The following is a 16,983-nucleotide window of genomic DNA, read 5'->3' on the forward strand; positions in this document are numbered from 1 at the left end:
CTCCCAATATCAATTAAATCGCTCACTTTGTGCTTAGAAGTGGGTATTGTTTCTTGATTAAGCGACCCTCACCTACTACGTGAAGATATCCGTATTGAGTTTTAGCGGTTACGGTGTTTATTTGGCACATGTAACGCCCTTTATCTTCTTCTTGTACGTTGCTGATGTGCAGGAACCAAGTACGATGGTGATCGTGGGTGACGCTGATCCGCGGGTTCCGTGTGATCACGTGGTTGTGAACTGCAAGAATCGCGGATTGTTCGTAATGCATCCAGGCCACCTGGAAACAAATTTCAAACAATTTAAAGCATTTGCATGTACCCAAGTTTATATCTAATACGAGAAAGTCACTTGTAGTTAAAGACCGATATTAATAACAATTTAGAATTTGAACACATAGCGGAGATCAGCTGATCAACTTGACAAAGATGGCCTTTACGACTATCTATAGATAGACAGAGTACAGTTTGTAAAGTGGAGCAATAGTTAATAATGGTCGCATAGAGGCCAAGCTATTTTCATGCTCCTTCTATACATTTTTATACATTTTTGAAACCTGATCGTTTAAATACTTTTGTTTTCCGTTCCTACGTCTTGACTTTGTTAGAGTGTCTGAAAGTGCGGGAATGAGGAATTCTAGGAAATGATATTATATTAAATAAGTATGTGCCCATTTTATTTTCGGGAATTATTTTATAACCAAGATAGATTTCGACATATATTTAGTCTAGCGGTAGTTTCATCAAATATTTCGTACTCCCGTGCTCGTTTTTCAAGACCCATTACCGATTGCAGCAGCAGTGCAATTATAAACATTGTACCGGAGAAACACTAAATGCTCAAACAGAAATACAGTTAGTTTTGCCTTCAAACAAATATTCTCTATGTTGCTATGGGCTTTACCAGGTGCGTTTCTGAACTTGAGTCAAAGCAAAGGAAAGAAAGCGTATATTCGCCACGAAAAATGTTGTGGTTAAAAGATTAAATAAGTGTCAACTCAAAAATGTTATAATGGGTTCTTGAGAGCCAAAAGCCGAGTTTAAATATCGGGACTTCGCTGTCTGGTTTTCCTTTTGACACTTTTCTTAATACTTTGTCGGTTGATAATACATGCGAGTTTAAATCGCAATTGGGTAAGTTTTTCCATTATACTAAGCGGGCAACAAAGCAACGTTCGAAAATGTTTTCTATAGACGCGTGAACTTTAACAGCATTCTAGAATTATGTACAGGGCGTCGATTTTTAACGAGAGGTGTATGTCCATTACAGAACACTGCGTCATTTGAATCAATAATCATGATTTTAAATAAGAAAAAGTTGAAAATTGAAAAACTAACTTTCGAAGTTTAAAATGTAATGAAATGTTTTTATTCGGAATTTGAAATTATTTGAAAGATTTTTTAATAAATGAGAAAATTTCACGTGATATCATAACGTGGGTTATTTGTATTATACTGCGTTCTTACCATAGGAGACTTGACAAGAGAATAATTGAATTTGATAATATTTGATAATTGCCCAAACACAAACCGGATGCCAGAACTAATCGAAATAACTGGGTCGTTTATGTCCGTTATAATTTATATACAATAACGCACGTAGAATAATAATTAATTAAAATTTTGAGTAAGCCACCAAGGAAATACGGCTTGAGGCCGCATCCGCAATTGGGAAACCACATTACAGACACCCGGTGCAGCATTACAACGTCTGGTCTTGGCCTCCACTGTGGAGAGACTGGGGACGTAGACTGTATAAGCACTGTTGAAGTTTTCCAGATCGATCAAACGACGTTATTAAGAGGTCAAATTCACATTTTAATTCGAAACCCAGTGTTGTAAATAATAATTTAAAAATTTGCTTCATTGCCGTAAAGAACTATTGCCTGTAACAAAGACTCCGGGCAGATAATATCAGCTTAAATGCTATAGATATAACTCCTCCCCAAATAATTAGGCAATAAAAATTCCAAGGGATCGGGGACGATTGGTAAGTCACTACCCCTATATTGGCGATGACCGTCGTACAAAGTAAAAGAGAAATTCTTTTGACAAATGATAACTCAGAAAAATATACGGACTTGTGATGATACTTTCGAATCCCGTACCTTCACTGGAGTAAAGCCTATGAATAATTTCCACATTTCTTGTCTCAAATTTCTTTATCTCTTTTGCGCTCTTTGCCCTGCCATTCTAAAGCCACTCGGGTATTTTATTCATTTTACACCACGCCAAGCTTGGGCAGATTTTAGATTTATATTACTATCAGTATATTTTTGACATCAATAACTCATATCTTTTATACAAACATGTTTATTTATTGCCTTTTTTTTCAGATATGTGTCGTTTTGTTGTCGCAGGTATACTTTTATAGAAAAGTTTCGCTCTGATCTTATCATTCGCATAACAGAAAACATCAAAAAGTTGGTACTACGAATCTAGTGGAACGCCTGGTCAAACATATTTAAACCGAATAGCACTTTTTCCTCTCTTTTAGAAAAGCCAATTTTCGAAATAAATAGAAGAGAGGGTGAAACTTTTCCTGGTTAAAGTAGCTAAGAATCTATGAATTTCTTTAATAATAATATATTACATTTCTGTTTATACAAATTATTCATTGCCTATTTTGGTGGTGCAGGTATACTTTTGTGGCATCGTTTCGCTCAAATACAAATAGTATTGGAAAACCTGGTCAAACAAAATACAGGGTTATTCAAAAAGAAAGAGCAGATTGCAAACATTTATTTCTCCCAAACCACAAAGTTATAAACATGATTCTGATGTTAATGAATAGAGAAAAGTGTACAATCTATTATTACTACGGTAACAGTTCCAAACATGGCCGCATTGGGGCTGGTGTGCCTTCTGGTCTTATTTGTAGGTTTGTAATCTGTAGTGAAATGGCGAAACCACAGGCGAAGTCGTCTTTTTGTGTTCTACAATTGCCAAAACTAGAGTCTATTGTTATTGACGGTGGCCTCCCAGGTCTCTAGATCTCACTCCTTGCGATTTTTATCTCCTATGCCTGACATCCTTGAAGTTCTACGACATGGAATTAATGAAGCAGTCAATTTCATAACCAAAGATCAGCCGATTCGTATGTGGCCAGAAATGAGCCACCATTTTGACATTTGTCGTGTAACGCACGGTGCTCAAATTGAATGGATACCATAATTGTACAATTTTCATATCTTTTGTAGTTCGAAAGAAATAAATGTTTTCATATATATTGTATATATATATATATATATATATATATATATATATATATATATATATATATATATATATATATATATATATATATATAACAATGTATGTTAAATCGGTATTAGATTCTCATTTTGTAGCAAAACTGTTTCATAAATTATGTTTTTTCAAATCAACGAGTATTATATATTTTAGAGAAAGCTCCCCGATAAACTAAATAAAACCCTAAGTGGAAATGTGATTTCCGTGATCGAATTTTCCGTTTGAAAATTCAAATTGGTCTAGACTGTTGCACGTATTCTGCGGTTACGTAATTTCCCTAATTCGATGGGAAATTGGTTCGCACATATTAGTGGCTTTTATATAGGAAAGTTTTAAAGCCGAAATCGATATAGGGTGCCGGCCGATAGTCGAGGCATTCCGTCTTACAGGAGTAAATGTAAAAACTACAAGGAAGGTTTTGCAGAAAATCGAGAGCGACAGACAACCCCGTACGGATGTGGTAAAAACCATTCACCCCGAACTTGGTTCATCACAAACTTTAAATGTTTTTATTGTTGATGAGCGTTTATCCGCAGGGGATTTGCCGTTTTTCTCGAAAGCTATCACTCAGGCGAGTATAATCTAAAGAAGCCATCATAAAGACGTTTAATTTGTACTTTCTGATTTACGAAGACGAATTAGGGGTAATATGTTAAAGGATTTACACCGTTTTTTTTTCTCTACTTTTAAGTTCCTTTTTCGCAGCTCTGTACAGTTTTGTTGCTGTCCATTAAGATTACGTCAGTTTTAGATTTAAAAGTTTAAATGATACACCAGCTCCAACGCATCTCGCGTCGCATTTATTCGCCGTTTTACAATAATAAAAGTAAATAAACAAATTTGCGTAGGCGATTGCGTTAATAGATAAATCATCAAATTAATTCGAAAATAATTACACGTTGTAATTACAAAATTGTGTACATCCAAACAATTATTCTCCCCAAATACGAATTATGTTTTGGCGAACAGTTTAGATTAATGGGTAAAACCTGTTGAATGCGTATGAATATGTATTATGCGATTACGCCAAAAATTCTCGGCCAAGTCCCGTATCCATGAAACTGCCAGTGTTCATTGAGATATTTAGTTATTTTCTGCTGCACAAATATTTATTGAATTATGTTATAAATTTTCCTATTCGTATTTTTCTGAGTATACAAATTCGAAATGAATGTTCCTGGAAATAATCGTGTCCGGTCAGTGGTGAACTTGGAATTATGGTCGAGATTAATTAGTCAAGTTGGTGCTTCGAAACACTCGATATCGATGGCGGAAAATTATTATTAAAACAATATCTTCAATGCGAAACACGAAAAAGGTCTCTAATACGACTTGCTGTGGCCAATAAAATAATATACATATATTTTAATGCATATTTACGGGAAAAATGAATCTATATTACGATAAGCTCATGCTGACTAAATAACAACTTTGTCCGCTGCCTAAATGCTTTTTCGTCTCTAGTGGATCAACTGTTCGTCATTTTCGCCAACGGCGGATTAACAACGGTTTCTACAAAAAAACATTTGCGTGATATGAACAACTGAAGAACGCTTTTTTGACGATAGCATATGGAGGTTATAAAGGTGGTTCCAGTCAGCATTTAAGCCATTTTACCATTTTTGTGTTTTAGGAAACGTTTTAGATCATAAAAAGTCATAAATCACAATTGACAACTCGTGCTCAGTGCTCGGCCGTAAGTTGAAAGTTTTAGGGGTGAGAATTTTTATGAATATCTCCCATTTAATTTAAACGGTTAAAATAACTGTTGCAGCATTTTAAAAAAGTGAAGTAAAGTAAATGAAAATAAAAAGTAATGATATTTCTTGTATATTACCGCCTCTATTTTTGGATCTGTGTATATCGTGCTGTATCTTAAAAGATAACAATACTGAGTTCTAACAGTAACAAAGTTAAGTTTACTATCAGAGAATCATCAGAAGAACGCCGAGAAGCCCACAAGCCACTGCTCCACTCTCATTTTATTTTTATAATTCAAAAAAATTGTGGGTTGGATACCCCAAACCTTATAAGCTTTTTGTTTATTTATCACTTCGCTCTCTCTATCGACACCATGATAATTTCGACATATTTAAATCGATGACCCTGATTTTTTTTTTGGTATCTGTAAGTGATTTTTGTTCATTTTCCCTTTCTTAAGAGTTGTATTTGACAGTAAATCGTTAACCTATAAGTTTCTTGAATAGCTGTTGCTCACGTGGTGTGGTGTGTGCTGTCTATATGGATAATAAGGTTTGAGGTCTGTCTTTGACATTTTCATAGGTCCGATAATGCCATTTTAGGCGAAACATTTAAATTAAATTTATGTTTTGAAAAAATGATACTATAGATTTCGTGTGATTATTGTATTACCTAAAAAGGCAGTAAATTAAAATATTTGATTAAATATCTTTTAACGAATTTAATCGAGATAGTGAGCATTGTTAACATTGTACTTTAACAACATATCTGGCGGCGGTATTACAAGTTTTATAGCCCGTAATATGATTTAGATTCCTTAAGGATTTTACGCGGTAATAACTCCGACCAGCGGCGAAAAATGCCCACCCCTTTATTACTAAAGCGGGGTCCTGGAACCTTTGCACCCCGGCTGAGTGTGTAAACGTGGATAAGTGGTAAACAAGGTAGTAAATTTCCCTCTGCGTTCCTAGACGCGACAGCCAGCGGGCCTTTGCCAGTCTGACCCGAAACGTATTTGCAAGACTGGATTTTTGCCGCGAAAAATATCTATGCTGATGCGCCAGACTTATTGAATTAACCCGCTTACTCTAGATATTTCCCCGCTACTGCATTCCCCACGATGGGGTTTAAGTCGGTTTGTTTTGCCGTAATTCAATTGTCAAAGGGAGTTGTACGGTATCAAAGACGAATATTCGCTTCTGGTAACATTAGCGTTAACTGAATAACACCAATGTAACACGCTTGTACTGTAACTATGCATTATGTATATACTATGCAGATAGAAAACGGCTCGATTGTTAATAGTTAATACTCAAATGGAAAGCGTTATTACGAAGATACTTGAAAATGGCTTTTACGGTGAGTTTATAAAAAGAGTAGTAACTGACAATTAAGTTAAAGATAGCTGCTAAGTTCTTATAAAATGCATGTTTAATTATTGAGAATTTAAATGTTTAGGCTTTTGTACCCCCCTACTATTACTAGCAGCTGGCCGTTCTTAAATTTAAAAAAAATGTAAAGTCCATGGTAGCGAAAAACTGCTTCCTTTCAAGGTAATATAACGTCAGGCCGTACTGTGTGGTTGATGAGTGGGTAGAGTTAGTTGACGTATCAGATGAAATAGCAGACGCTTTGGGATTTTCAATTTGGACGCCCGATTTGATCGTTTTCTGTTGGTGATTTTGCGGTTTGAAAAGTGTTTTGTTTGTAAATATAAATTAAACGGTTATTTATGATGGATTTAGCTATTTAGTGGACAAATTAACCAGTTGGGCCCAAGTGGGGATTTGTCAGTTACCTCCATCGGGTGCGTCCCTATTGGAATTAGGGGAAGCAAGCCAGAGGGTAGTTGGGAAATAAAATACTCACCGTGAGACAAAAACTGACCTGGTCGTCCAGGTTGGGGGTTGAGGCATTAGACTGGTTCTCTAATACTTGGAAAAACATAAATATACCAAAAAGCCTAAACAAGGCCTCGGAACACCGGAACACCAGAACTACGTGATTAGTCGACAGAAAACAAATTTGCAAATTAACAATGTGAGAGTCCTAAGAGGGAGCACCTGCGGATCAGATCACTACTTAGTGAAAGCCAAGATTAGCCTTCATTTTCGAAAAACTAGAAAACTTCAGAGAGTTCAAAACAATAACGTGACATCCGCGGAGACAATTGTTACACCAAAATACAACTTTGACAGTTTTAGGGATGAGAGCACAGTATTTCTTTATGCTCAGTCCTGATGGACACACGTTTGACGAAATCTACGAGAACATAATAACGAGTCTAACAGAAGCTACACAAGAGGCAATAGGAATAAAAAAGAACAGCACCAACAAAAAACATTGGTGGAATGAGGAGATAGAGACAATGATTCAAGGAAAAAAACAAAAATATCTTCAAAAAATGAACAAGATCTTGAAGAATATAAATACATAAAGAGGAAACTAAGAGTGCAGATTAACAAGGCAAAAAACGAATCTTGGGTTAGGAAATGTGAAGATATTAACAACTATATTGGAGGAAGAAAATGCTCAGAAGTGTGGAAATTCATATCTACTGTAAATAATCCAGGAAAAGACAGGGTAGGCATTCAACTTATTAAACCCGAACAATGGTTAAAACACTACAAAGACCTACTTCAGGAATCTAGACCAGAATATTTAACTGAATCTCCAAGACACTTCAATGTACAAGGAGAAGAAGTTGAAATACTTGAGGAAACAATAAGAAAAGCTGTTATGAATCTTAAACCAGGCAAACCTAGTGGCCCTGAATGAATATATTCCGAAATGTTAAAATATGGAACTCACAACCTTTTCACAAAATCTGACAATTATTATTAATAAATGCTTGAATGGACATCCCGTTCCCAACGAATGGAAAGTGGCTCTTCTCTCCTCTATTCACAAAAAAGGAAATAAACTGGACTGAAATCGCTATAGGGGCATTTCGGTTACAAGCACAATGAGCAGACTGTACGGCAGAATTTTACGTGATCTCATTGAGGAAGACTATAAAGAGAAAGAGGAAGAAGAACAATGTGGTTTCAGATCATGTACTGATAATGTGTTTACCTTAAAACAAGTTATAGAAAAGAGAAGTGCCAGGAACTTGGAAACGCACCTAACATTTGTTGACTTACAAAAAGCATACGACACAGTCCCAGTAATAAAGCTATGGAGGGTCTTAGAGCAATCCGACATTAATCACACCTACATAGCAGCCCTTAAAGAACTATATAGGGAATCAAAATCAAGAATAAGGGTGGGCCAATGCATTACGGAGGAGTTCATGGTGAATAAAGGACTACGTCAGGGATGCTGTGTCTCCCCCACCCTTTTTAAAATATATGTGGCAATGGCACTAAAAAATGGAAAAGAAAGGTCCAGGGCATGGGAATAAAAATTGATGGTGGATGCTTCTTTACTGTTCAGTTTGCAGACGACTAAGTCATAGTAGCCAATGATAAAGATGATATGCAATATATGATTCGAAATCTAATAGAGCAGTATAAAGAATGGGGCTTGATAGTCAACATAGCAAAGACAAAGTATCTATCTGTGGGAACTCACTCACTCGGAAATTTGGAATTAGGCAATGGCCAAGAAATCCTTCAGTGTCAGGAATATGAATATCTGGGCATCACATTCGACAACACTGGAACAGATGCAAAAGAAATAGAAAAACGAATAGCCAAAGCCAAAAAAGTAAAATAAATAAAAAATAAAATGGTAAAAAGCACCCTTCTATATGGATCAGAGACATGGAGAATTTCCGAGAGACATAAGAAAAAGGTTGAGGCTGTCGAGATGGATGCAATTAGAAGATCAATGCGCATTTCACGAAGAGAAAGAATAAGAAACGATACCATAAAACAGCGGATGGGATTAGAAGGCACAATAACGCCGGATATAGGGAAAAAACAACTTACTTGGTACGGACACGTGGAAAGAATGTCAAATACCCGATGGCCGAAAAGGATACTCCACTGGCAACCAACAGGTAGAAGAAAACGAGGCTGGCCAAAACTAGAGTGGCAAAAAGCTATGCATAAATGCATGAGTGAAAGAAATCTGACTCCTGAAGATTGTGAAGATCGACGGGGTTGGAGTTTAGGTGTTGGACAACGTCGAAGGACGTTCTAAACCGATATGTATATATATATTAACCAGTTAGGATCATCCTAACTTCTTTTCTCGTAGGTAAACTAGATCTATTGTGATATCATACAGTATGAACTCCAAGCTTTGATTTCCAAGAGTAAAATGCGATGGAAAATTCGCCACAATCATGGAAATCAAACCATTCATAAATATTTCGACTCATTTTATGAATGAATTGTAGGGCCTCTGGTATGAATTAATCGCCCTTTATCCGATATATTTAGGTAAAATATGATTTCTACCACAGAATGTATTAATTAGTGTTGGGGCTGGTAAATTGACTACTTCTTAATTGATTAGTCAAATTCGGCCAAAATATTTTAAATAACATCTTGCGATTGTTGAGTTTTATCTCACATTATTTAATGATAATACGTATTTTATAATAAATTATTATGAGTTTGTGATGTCCATTTTATCTGCAACTAGCGTTGGGGCCGGTCAATTGACTTTGGTAAAATAGGGTCGCGTCTTTAATGGGGAATAAAAGCCACATTTTTATTACTTTCAAAAAATCAATGAAATCAATTTTTTTCGAAAGTATACGCGGTCCTCACTAAACTCGATATCTCGGTAACGGTAGGTCCTACGGGATCGCCATTGGTACAGAAATGATAATTTTTGATGATGTTTTTTTTGTCAGTCCGTTCTCCGTTCGCCGTTTCTCCGTTCTCTGCCCTAGGGTTTTTCGAAAATAACTTCCGAACGGTTGGAACTACATGCATCAAATTTTGCTCCTTTTTAACAGTTCACGGGGTGCATAAGATTTGTAAAAATGGCTGCGATTAAACTTCGGCGCGATTTTTGCAAGCAAATGGCATTTGTTCCCTTGACGGGGACTGGGAAGTATTTTAAAAAGATAAAAAATCGCGTTTGCAAGGGTCTAACAAAAAAATCATTTTTCGAAAACCGAAAAAAATCTTGAACGAAAAGACGCAGAAGATGTGGCCCCATAAACCTTTATTCTTGATAATTTTTCAAGAATGTACAGGGTGGGCCGCATATTCCGATGTTAGTTTCTTTTACATGACGATATAGCCCGTATAGACAGCTAAAAATTTGTACGCCTATTGCTATTTGATTTTTTTTTTTTTTGCAGATGCCGACTTCAAATTTAGCAGAGAACTAAGGGTCTATTAAACAGTACTATTTAAACAGTAGAAATCGGGTGCAATCGAATTTCACCAGGTATTTTTTACAGATGTTTGAAATATTTTTTTTTATTATTTTGGCTCAGTCTAGACGCGATGACGTCATTGACTATTAAGGCGTACTGCATAGTTTCAGAGAAAAATTATTTTCTCGAAAACCATTTACTCTAGTGGAAAAATTCTTGGAGGAGGAAACATGGGAGATCCAGGCCTATAAAGTCTATTTTCGGCATTTTTCCAATTAAGTACAGGGTGTCATCAATCATCAATCAAAAAGACGCTGAAAGTTCCCGTTTTCGTAAATGAAAAAATGTTATAGATGGGATAATTTGATTTAAACAGTATCGTAAACTGTAGCGAGAGAGTTGCAGGTTTCGTCTATCATACAGGGTGTGCGAGAGACTTGGAAAAATATCACTGGAAATCGTTATTACTTGTGCAATTTTTTATATTTATCCAAGTTGGCCGTGATTTTAAAGTTCAACGAAGTTCGATTTTGCGAAAGTTCCATAGTAGTCTGCAAGAGCACGATAGAAAAACAATGCGTCACTCTCTTTTTGAAATACAAAGCTGATTCGCGCTACGCGCTGCGAACTTGTCCCGCCCAGCGACGATTTTTCGAAAGCAATCTTGTTTAATAACATTAGAGTGCAGAAATCGCAAACAGGGAATTCGAAAAATGCAAAACACCAAACGATAAAGCGAAGTGAAATTAAGTCGACTTGAGAGAAACACGTCGACATGAGAGAAAAGCCAAAAATAAACGCAACGTAACGAAGAGAAACAACATTAATTCTGTATAAACTAACATTTGCTTTTGTATTCGTCATTGTCATAGGAATATTATATTATTTTTTCGAATTAGACTCGGAAGAACAATGAATGTTGCCTGCCGTGACGGAAAAGCTCCGTTTCCGCTTAATCCGTACAAAGGAAAGAATTAAAAGCGCTTCTGGCGCTAAGCATTCTCTCAGTGCTCGGTATAAACGATTTGACACGCGGTTTTGCCAAGTCTAAGACACTTTCATCTTCGAATTTTACACATCAAACGGTTTCCAAAGACTTTCCCCGACCACAAGGTGACAGAAAAAAAACAAACTGTATTTATGTTCAGCGAAAAACGTGTAAAATCAAAACGCCGTCGCTGGCTTATGCCAGATAAGGAATTTCGTGGCGACCTTTTCCGAGATACTCGTGTACAAAAAGGAAATAAAAAGGAAGATAATAAAATGATAATTTGTCGTTGTAAACCGCGCTTTCGCCGTCTGGTAACCCCTGGCGTCCAGACGCCTGGAACGTAGCACAGGGTTGCGATAAAATCTAAACGCCTGTACGTTATCGGACGCCTTCGAGCCTTCGGCTTTTAGCTTCCATCGTTATAGTTACGGCCAAACTTTTAACAATTATAACGTTTTGCGTCCGGTCTGATTAACGTTATGGCTGTTTTTATACGAACGCAAACAACATACGTCGATAGATTTCGCTAAAGTTCCCTACGTAATGCTGCTACGGGTTTGTTAGACATCAACGAATCTCCAGCAAAATTTCCTGGCCAATATTAACCCAATTTGGTACCATGTAATTAGTTAATTTGCCTTCTAGGTTTATTTCGTTAAGTCAAGTCAGTTATTGTATTATTATGGCTCCCAAAATATTCCACCCTGCATAATCAATTCGTAAAATCTTATTTTTGAATCTAAGTTGAAGAAGTATCCTTTTTTTTTCAAGAAACTGTAATGCTGAGTTTGGTTCCAGATTCTCGGACTAACCAAACCTCACCTTAATCGAAAAATGCTTGTCTGGAACACATTTTTCTTATAAACGTCAAATTCTTGAACAAACGTCGGGAATAGCTATGGGTTCTCCACTATCATTAGTCATAGCGAATATTTGAGAAGAAAGCTCTCGACACTTTTCATCTAAAACCAAAACTATGGAAACGCTACGTCGACGATACTTTTGTTATTTGGCTAGAAACCCTAGTAGATTTTCTTAGACATTTAAACTCTATACACCCAAGCATACGTTTTACCATTGAGTTGGAAACTAACAATAACCTTCCACTCTTGGATATTCGTACCAATAGAAAATCAGACCTAACATTGGGTCATTGTGTTTACAGAAAACCTACGCACGCAGACCGATATCTTAATGTATAGTCACATCACCCTCCGGCCCAAAAATCATCGGTTACCAACTCTCTTGTTTACAGTGTCGTAAAATTATCTTAGCCCGAGCCACTGAACCCAGAATTAACACACCCTACCTTTGCTCTTCTCTCTAATAAATAAATAAGCGTTCGATCAGAAAATACACTTCACCACAACTTTTCAATAGTAATGAGGCCGAAAGCAATTCTACATTTGCCACTGTGGTCCTTCCTTACATTCAAAATATCACTGACCACATATCAAAAGTTCTACAGAGGAATAACATCAAAACCAGATTTACCACTTGTCCAAAAATCTTTCAACATCTTCGGCCCGTCAAAGATAAAATTCCATTTGAGATTCCAGGGTTTACAGCATTCCATGCATATGCGGCAAAGAATACATTGGAGAAACCGGACGAAAAATATCAACTAGGCTCAAAGAACACGAAAGAGCCTTACGACTAAGACAAATAAACTCATCAGCTGTTGCCGAACATAATCACTAAACTGGACATAAAATTTTATACGATAAAACAAAAATTCTTGCATGTAATCAATTCTTTTACCAACGAACAATCTTAACCGCGACATGTCTCTACCTGTCAGTCATCCGAGATGGTGTTTATGTCCCTCATTTAGCTCCGCCCCCCTCAACAATATATAAGCAGGTACAGAGTAAAATGCGAACCAATTTCAGTCAAGCTCTGAAGAAGCCAACAGGATGATTGGCGAAACGTCAGCAAGTTCGACTCAGCAAAAAACGACGCAGGAGGAATCCAGAAGTTTTGTAAAAAGTATTAAGAAGTATCTCCTAAATAATTTATATCTTAGTTAATTTAAATTATGTGGCATTATATGTAACAAACATTTGTTCCTAAGAATTATATATAATGTTTATTTAGTTGATAGGAGATGATTTTATTCTAATATAAAAATTAACCAAAACACAGATCGTGCATTGCGTTTGACCCGCCTTATGGGAGAGAACGTGGCAGCTCAATGTCTCGATCCCACTATAATTCTTAGTTATTTTCTAAACAATCGAGGCTCAGGCAGTGGACTATTGTTTTTTTAAAAGAATTTTGTGTTTGTTTACTTTCTAGTTGTTTCGCAAATTACATTATTAGATTAACATAGAAAGAGCAATAATCGGGACACGTATAAGCTGTTAGAAGCTGTCGCAGTTATCTATATAATTCAAAGAGATTTATTTGCTTTCCTACCAAAAATGAAGGTAAATGCCAATTATTTTATTGTTGGATTCCTGGTTGATAATTTTAAAATGAATTTAAAAAATTTGAATTTGCTGGAAATTAGCCAATATTATTATTATAACTTGAGTGCCACCCAGAGTATGTAAATTCTAATAGTAGAACCATATCACAGCTTGCATATTGAAGAGAAGGAATATATTTTACTCACAATAGAATCAATAGCAATAAACTCTCTTTTTTTATGTATTATTATTTCATCGCAAATACACTTTTATATTTGTTATTGTAATATTAATTAATTTTCTATTGGACACTTGTATTTGTGAAATGGTTACCACAGTTCTTTGTTCTGGTTTCTTGTTCTAGGTAACATTTTGTGTGGATAAATTAAATATTTAATTATTATTATATATTATTAATTAATTGTTAATTAATATAATATTAATGGTATTGTCAATACCATTAATATTATAAATAGACCTACATTTAGTTGATTTCAGGTAGCTAAACCAATTTTGGTCTTATCAGTTGCCACCAAAATAAAAAATTAAAAATGAAATTAAGCTGGACAATTTTTTAAACTATTGTTTTAATAATTAAAAGAATAAATGAAAAACTAAGTAAAAAGTAAATAATAATTAAAATGCCATTTACGTAAATGTCAATAATACCCAAACTCAAGACGGTGGAAGTTACACTTATGGACGCCTATTTTACTTTATGAGTATCTCGGTCATATCTGCAAGCAAATCCAAGACACTTTCTGAACTTTTTAATTCAGATCTGTTTGATCTAAACATGGCCCGTAAACAGCATCAGCATAATTAGAATGATTTCCTGTTAATTTTAACTTAATATTTGTACTTAGCTCTTATTTGGATACAACCTCTTCAAATTCGCATAGCTTTTCTGTGTGCAGCTGCTAACATAAAATTTGAATTTTAAATTTATGTCAACGAAGACTCCTAAAGTCCTACCTTCCACGACTGATTTTAATTTTCAATTTTTTACAATAATTAATACATTAGATTAGAGAAAATTGATAGATTCGCATTTATTTCAAATTGAAGTTAATCTGAGAATTCTAGAATTAGAAATAAAGCAATCTAGTAAAGATGATGTGTATATACATACTATACAAGAATGAATATAGATGCAGATGAGACTAATTGTTTATTGCATAGAATATTTTTTTTGTCAAATTCAGCAAGATTTTGCACTTCGTTTGTTCGTTTGACCTTTGCTATAATTCGGACAAAATGCAATTCTGTAGACATCACAAAAACCTATTATTCTAGTCGTTAAACTTTGCATTTTAATATCAAAATTAATCTTCGTGTCGTAAGGAAGATCCAATGGTGAAACCATTAATCAAAAATAATCGAGGTCTCACTTCGTTGCGGATCACAACCTGAGTGAAGCTATGTGGTTAATCAATTCAGGAATGATATGAATTTATAGTCTTGTTTACTCAACCAAGCACATACTTTAAAGATTTCGATGACAATAATTCTCTTCGAAAAGGTGTCATTATAATTTTCATTTGGACAAAAGGTGTCTGGAAGTCACCGATATAATGTATCGCAGTAAAAAGTTTTCCCTATAGACGACACTTTTAAAAATTGAAATCCTTTGTCGGGGAATTTTGAACAACTATCTCTCGATAGCGAAGGAAAATATGACCGTAAGATAAATTCAGTTCGGGAGTTATTCTTTACTATTTACTTATTATACAAAGCGGAACTAAATATGGTGATGGCAATTCGAGAAATTGCACCGAAGAAGCACATATATATATATATATATATATATATATATATATATATATATATATATATATATATATATATATATATATATATATATATATATATATATATATATATATATATATATATATATATATATATATATATATATATATATATATATATATTTGTCATTTATCCGTCAGTATTACTTATTATTATTATTATCATTATTATTATTATTATTATTATTATTATTATTAATTTACTAATTATACTAAGGTAATTTTATACTTTTACATTATGCTAACAATATCCAACACTTGTAAATCAAGTTTTATGGAAATAAAGCTACACATATTTAAAATGTTATTATGTATTTCACATATTCGGGATAGCGGCCAGGTTTTATAAATATTTATTAAATCGAACGTTGTAAAAATATTAATTTGACTTTATTTAAAATTAAACAATTAATTATTAAAATTAAATCAAAAAATTAAATGCATAGTATACAAATTTACTTAGTTTATTATTCATGCAAAAATGTAATACGTATATCGCGAATTAGTTTGATGAACAACGGTTTATGTCCGGCAAATGACCGATGTCGTTGGTCATACGTAAACAAGCAACCGTATATACATCTACAATAATAAAACAAAGGCTGGAGACACCGGGCACAAGTCTGGGACCGAACACAAAATCAACGGTCGAGAAAATGAGGTTGAGATGCTTTGGAGCGAATAATAGAAGATGCTAAGGGCCCCATAGCCCGTTTGCCAGCCAGTCTCTATCTCCACTATTTGTACACTATGTTCACTTTTCTTCGAATCAATCGGCAAAACAAAAGAATTAACTTCATGGGCCGCGCTATTTTATTGCGGGCCGGTATCCCTCCCCCCAACGTCGCTTATAAACAAACCAGTTAATTTGGCGAGTAGTCTAATATACAGGACGTCCTTTCGTGCAAAAAAAAAAAGATCTTCTAGACCAAGACGAAATCTTTAGGTGCTAGCATTCCTGCAACTGCCACTGTTTGGTATCATAAAAAATAACTTTTTTAGATTAAAATGACTCGAAATTGCAGTTTGGAACGCCGTTGCTTTTGAATTTTTTCAATTTTGAATGGTGTATTCCTATAAATTCAAAAAGAAAGGGGAGTCGGCGATAGTCGGAGTGTACGAGGGCTGTCTTTTATATTTCGGGATTTTCATTTCATTCAAAACATTCATGCAGTGCGGAAACTGATTTTGCAGGAACGTCATGTGACTTACCATGAGATTGAGATATCTTTGGACATTAGTAGTACCAGCATAAATACAATTTTGCATTAAGGCTCGTATTGACTGATCGAAGGAAATGCTAAAAAATACGATCGCGGTGCTTCCAAACACGTCAATGATATCGTGACAGGTGACGAATCATTATAAGTAGCAGTCGACTGTGTGGGCCAGAATGAGACAAAGCCAACAAAAGTTGTTCGTGCGCGAAGCACCCCGAAATACATGGTAGCCCGTTTTTTCAGGAAAACTGGTACAAATGGTACACACCCATTTGTTTGCCGAAATTAGAAAAACCAACCGCCAAGGCGAATCACTC

At 35.1% G+C, this 16,983-nt stretch overlaps 1 protein-coding gene across 2 annotated transcripts in view; it reads right to left on the reverse strand.

The window, feature by feature from the left end:
- LOC132695544 (lachesin) overlaps positions 1 to 16,983 on the reverse strand; it is a 145,573-nt gene that overhangs the window by 49,907 nt on the left and 78,683 nt on the right. For both annotated transcript variants that reach the window (XM_060659851.1, XM_060659850.1), the window contains exon 3: positions 73 to 280. In XM_060659851.1, coding sequence (XP_060515834.1) covers positions 73 to 280 — 208 coding nt within the window. The remainder of the gene's footprint in view (positions 1 to 72; positions 281 to 16,983) is intronic.

The sequence above is a fragment of the Cylas formicarius genome, unplaced genomic scaffold, assembly GCF_029955315.1.
Source record: "Cylas formicarius isolate icCylForm1 unplaced genomic scaffold, icCylForm1.1 PGA_scaffold_12__32_contigs__length_19106922, whole genome shotgun sequence".
Classification (NCBI taxonomy): Eukaryota; Metazoa; Arthropoda; class Insecta; order Coleoptera; family Brentidae; genus Cylas; species Cylas formicarius.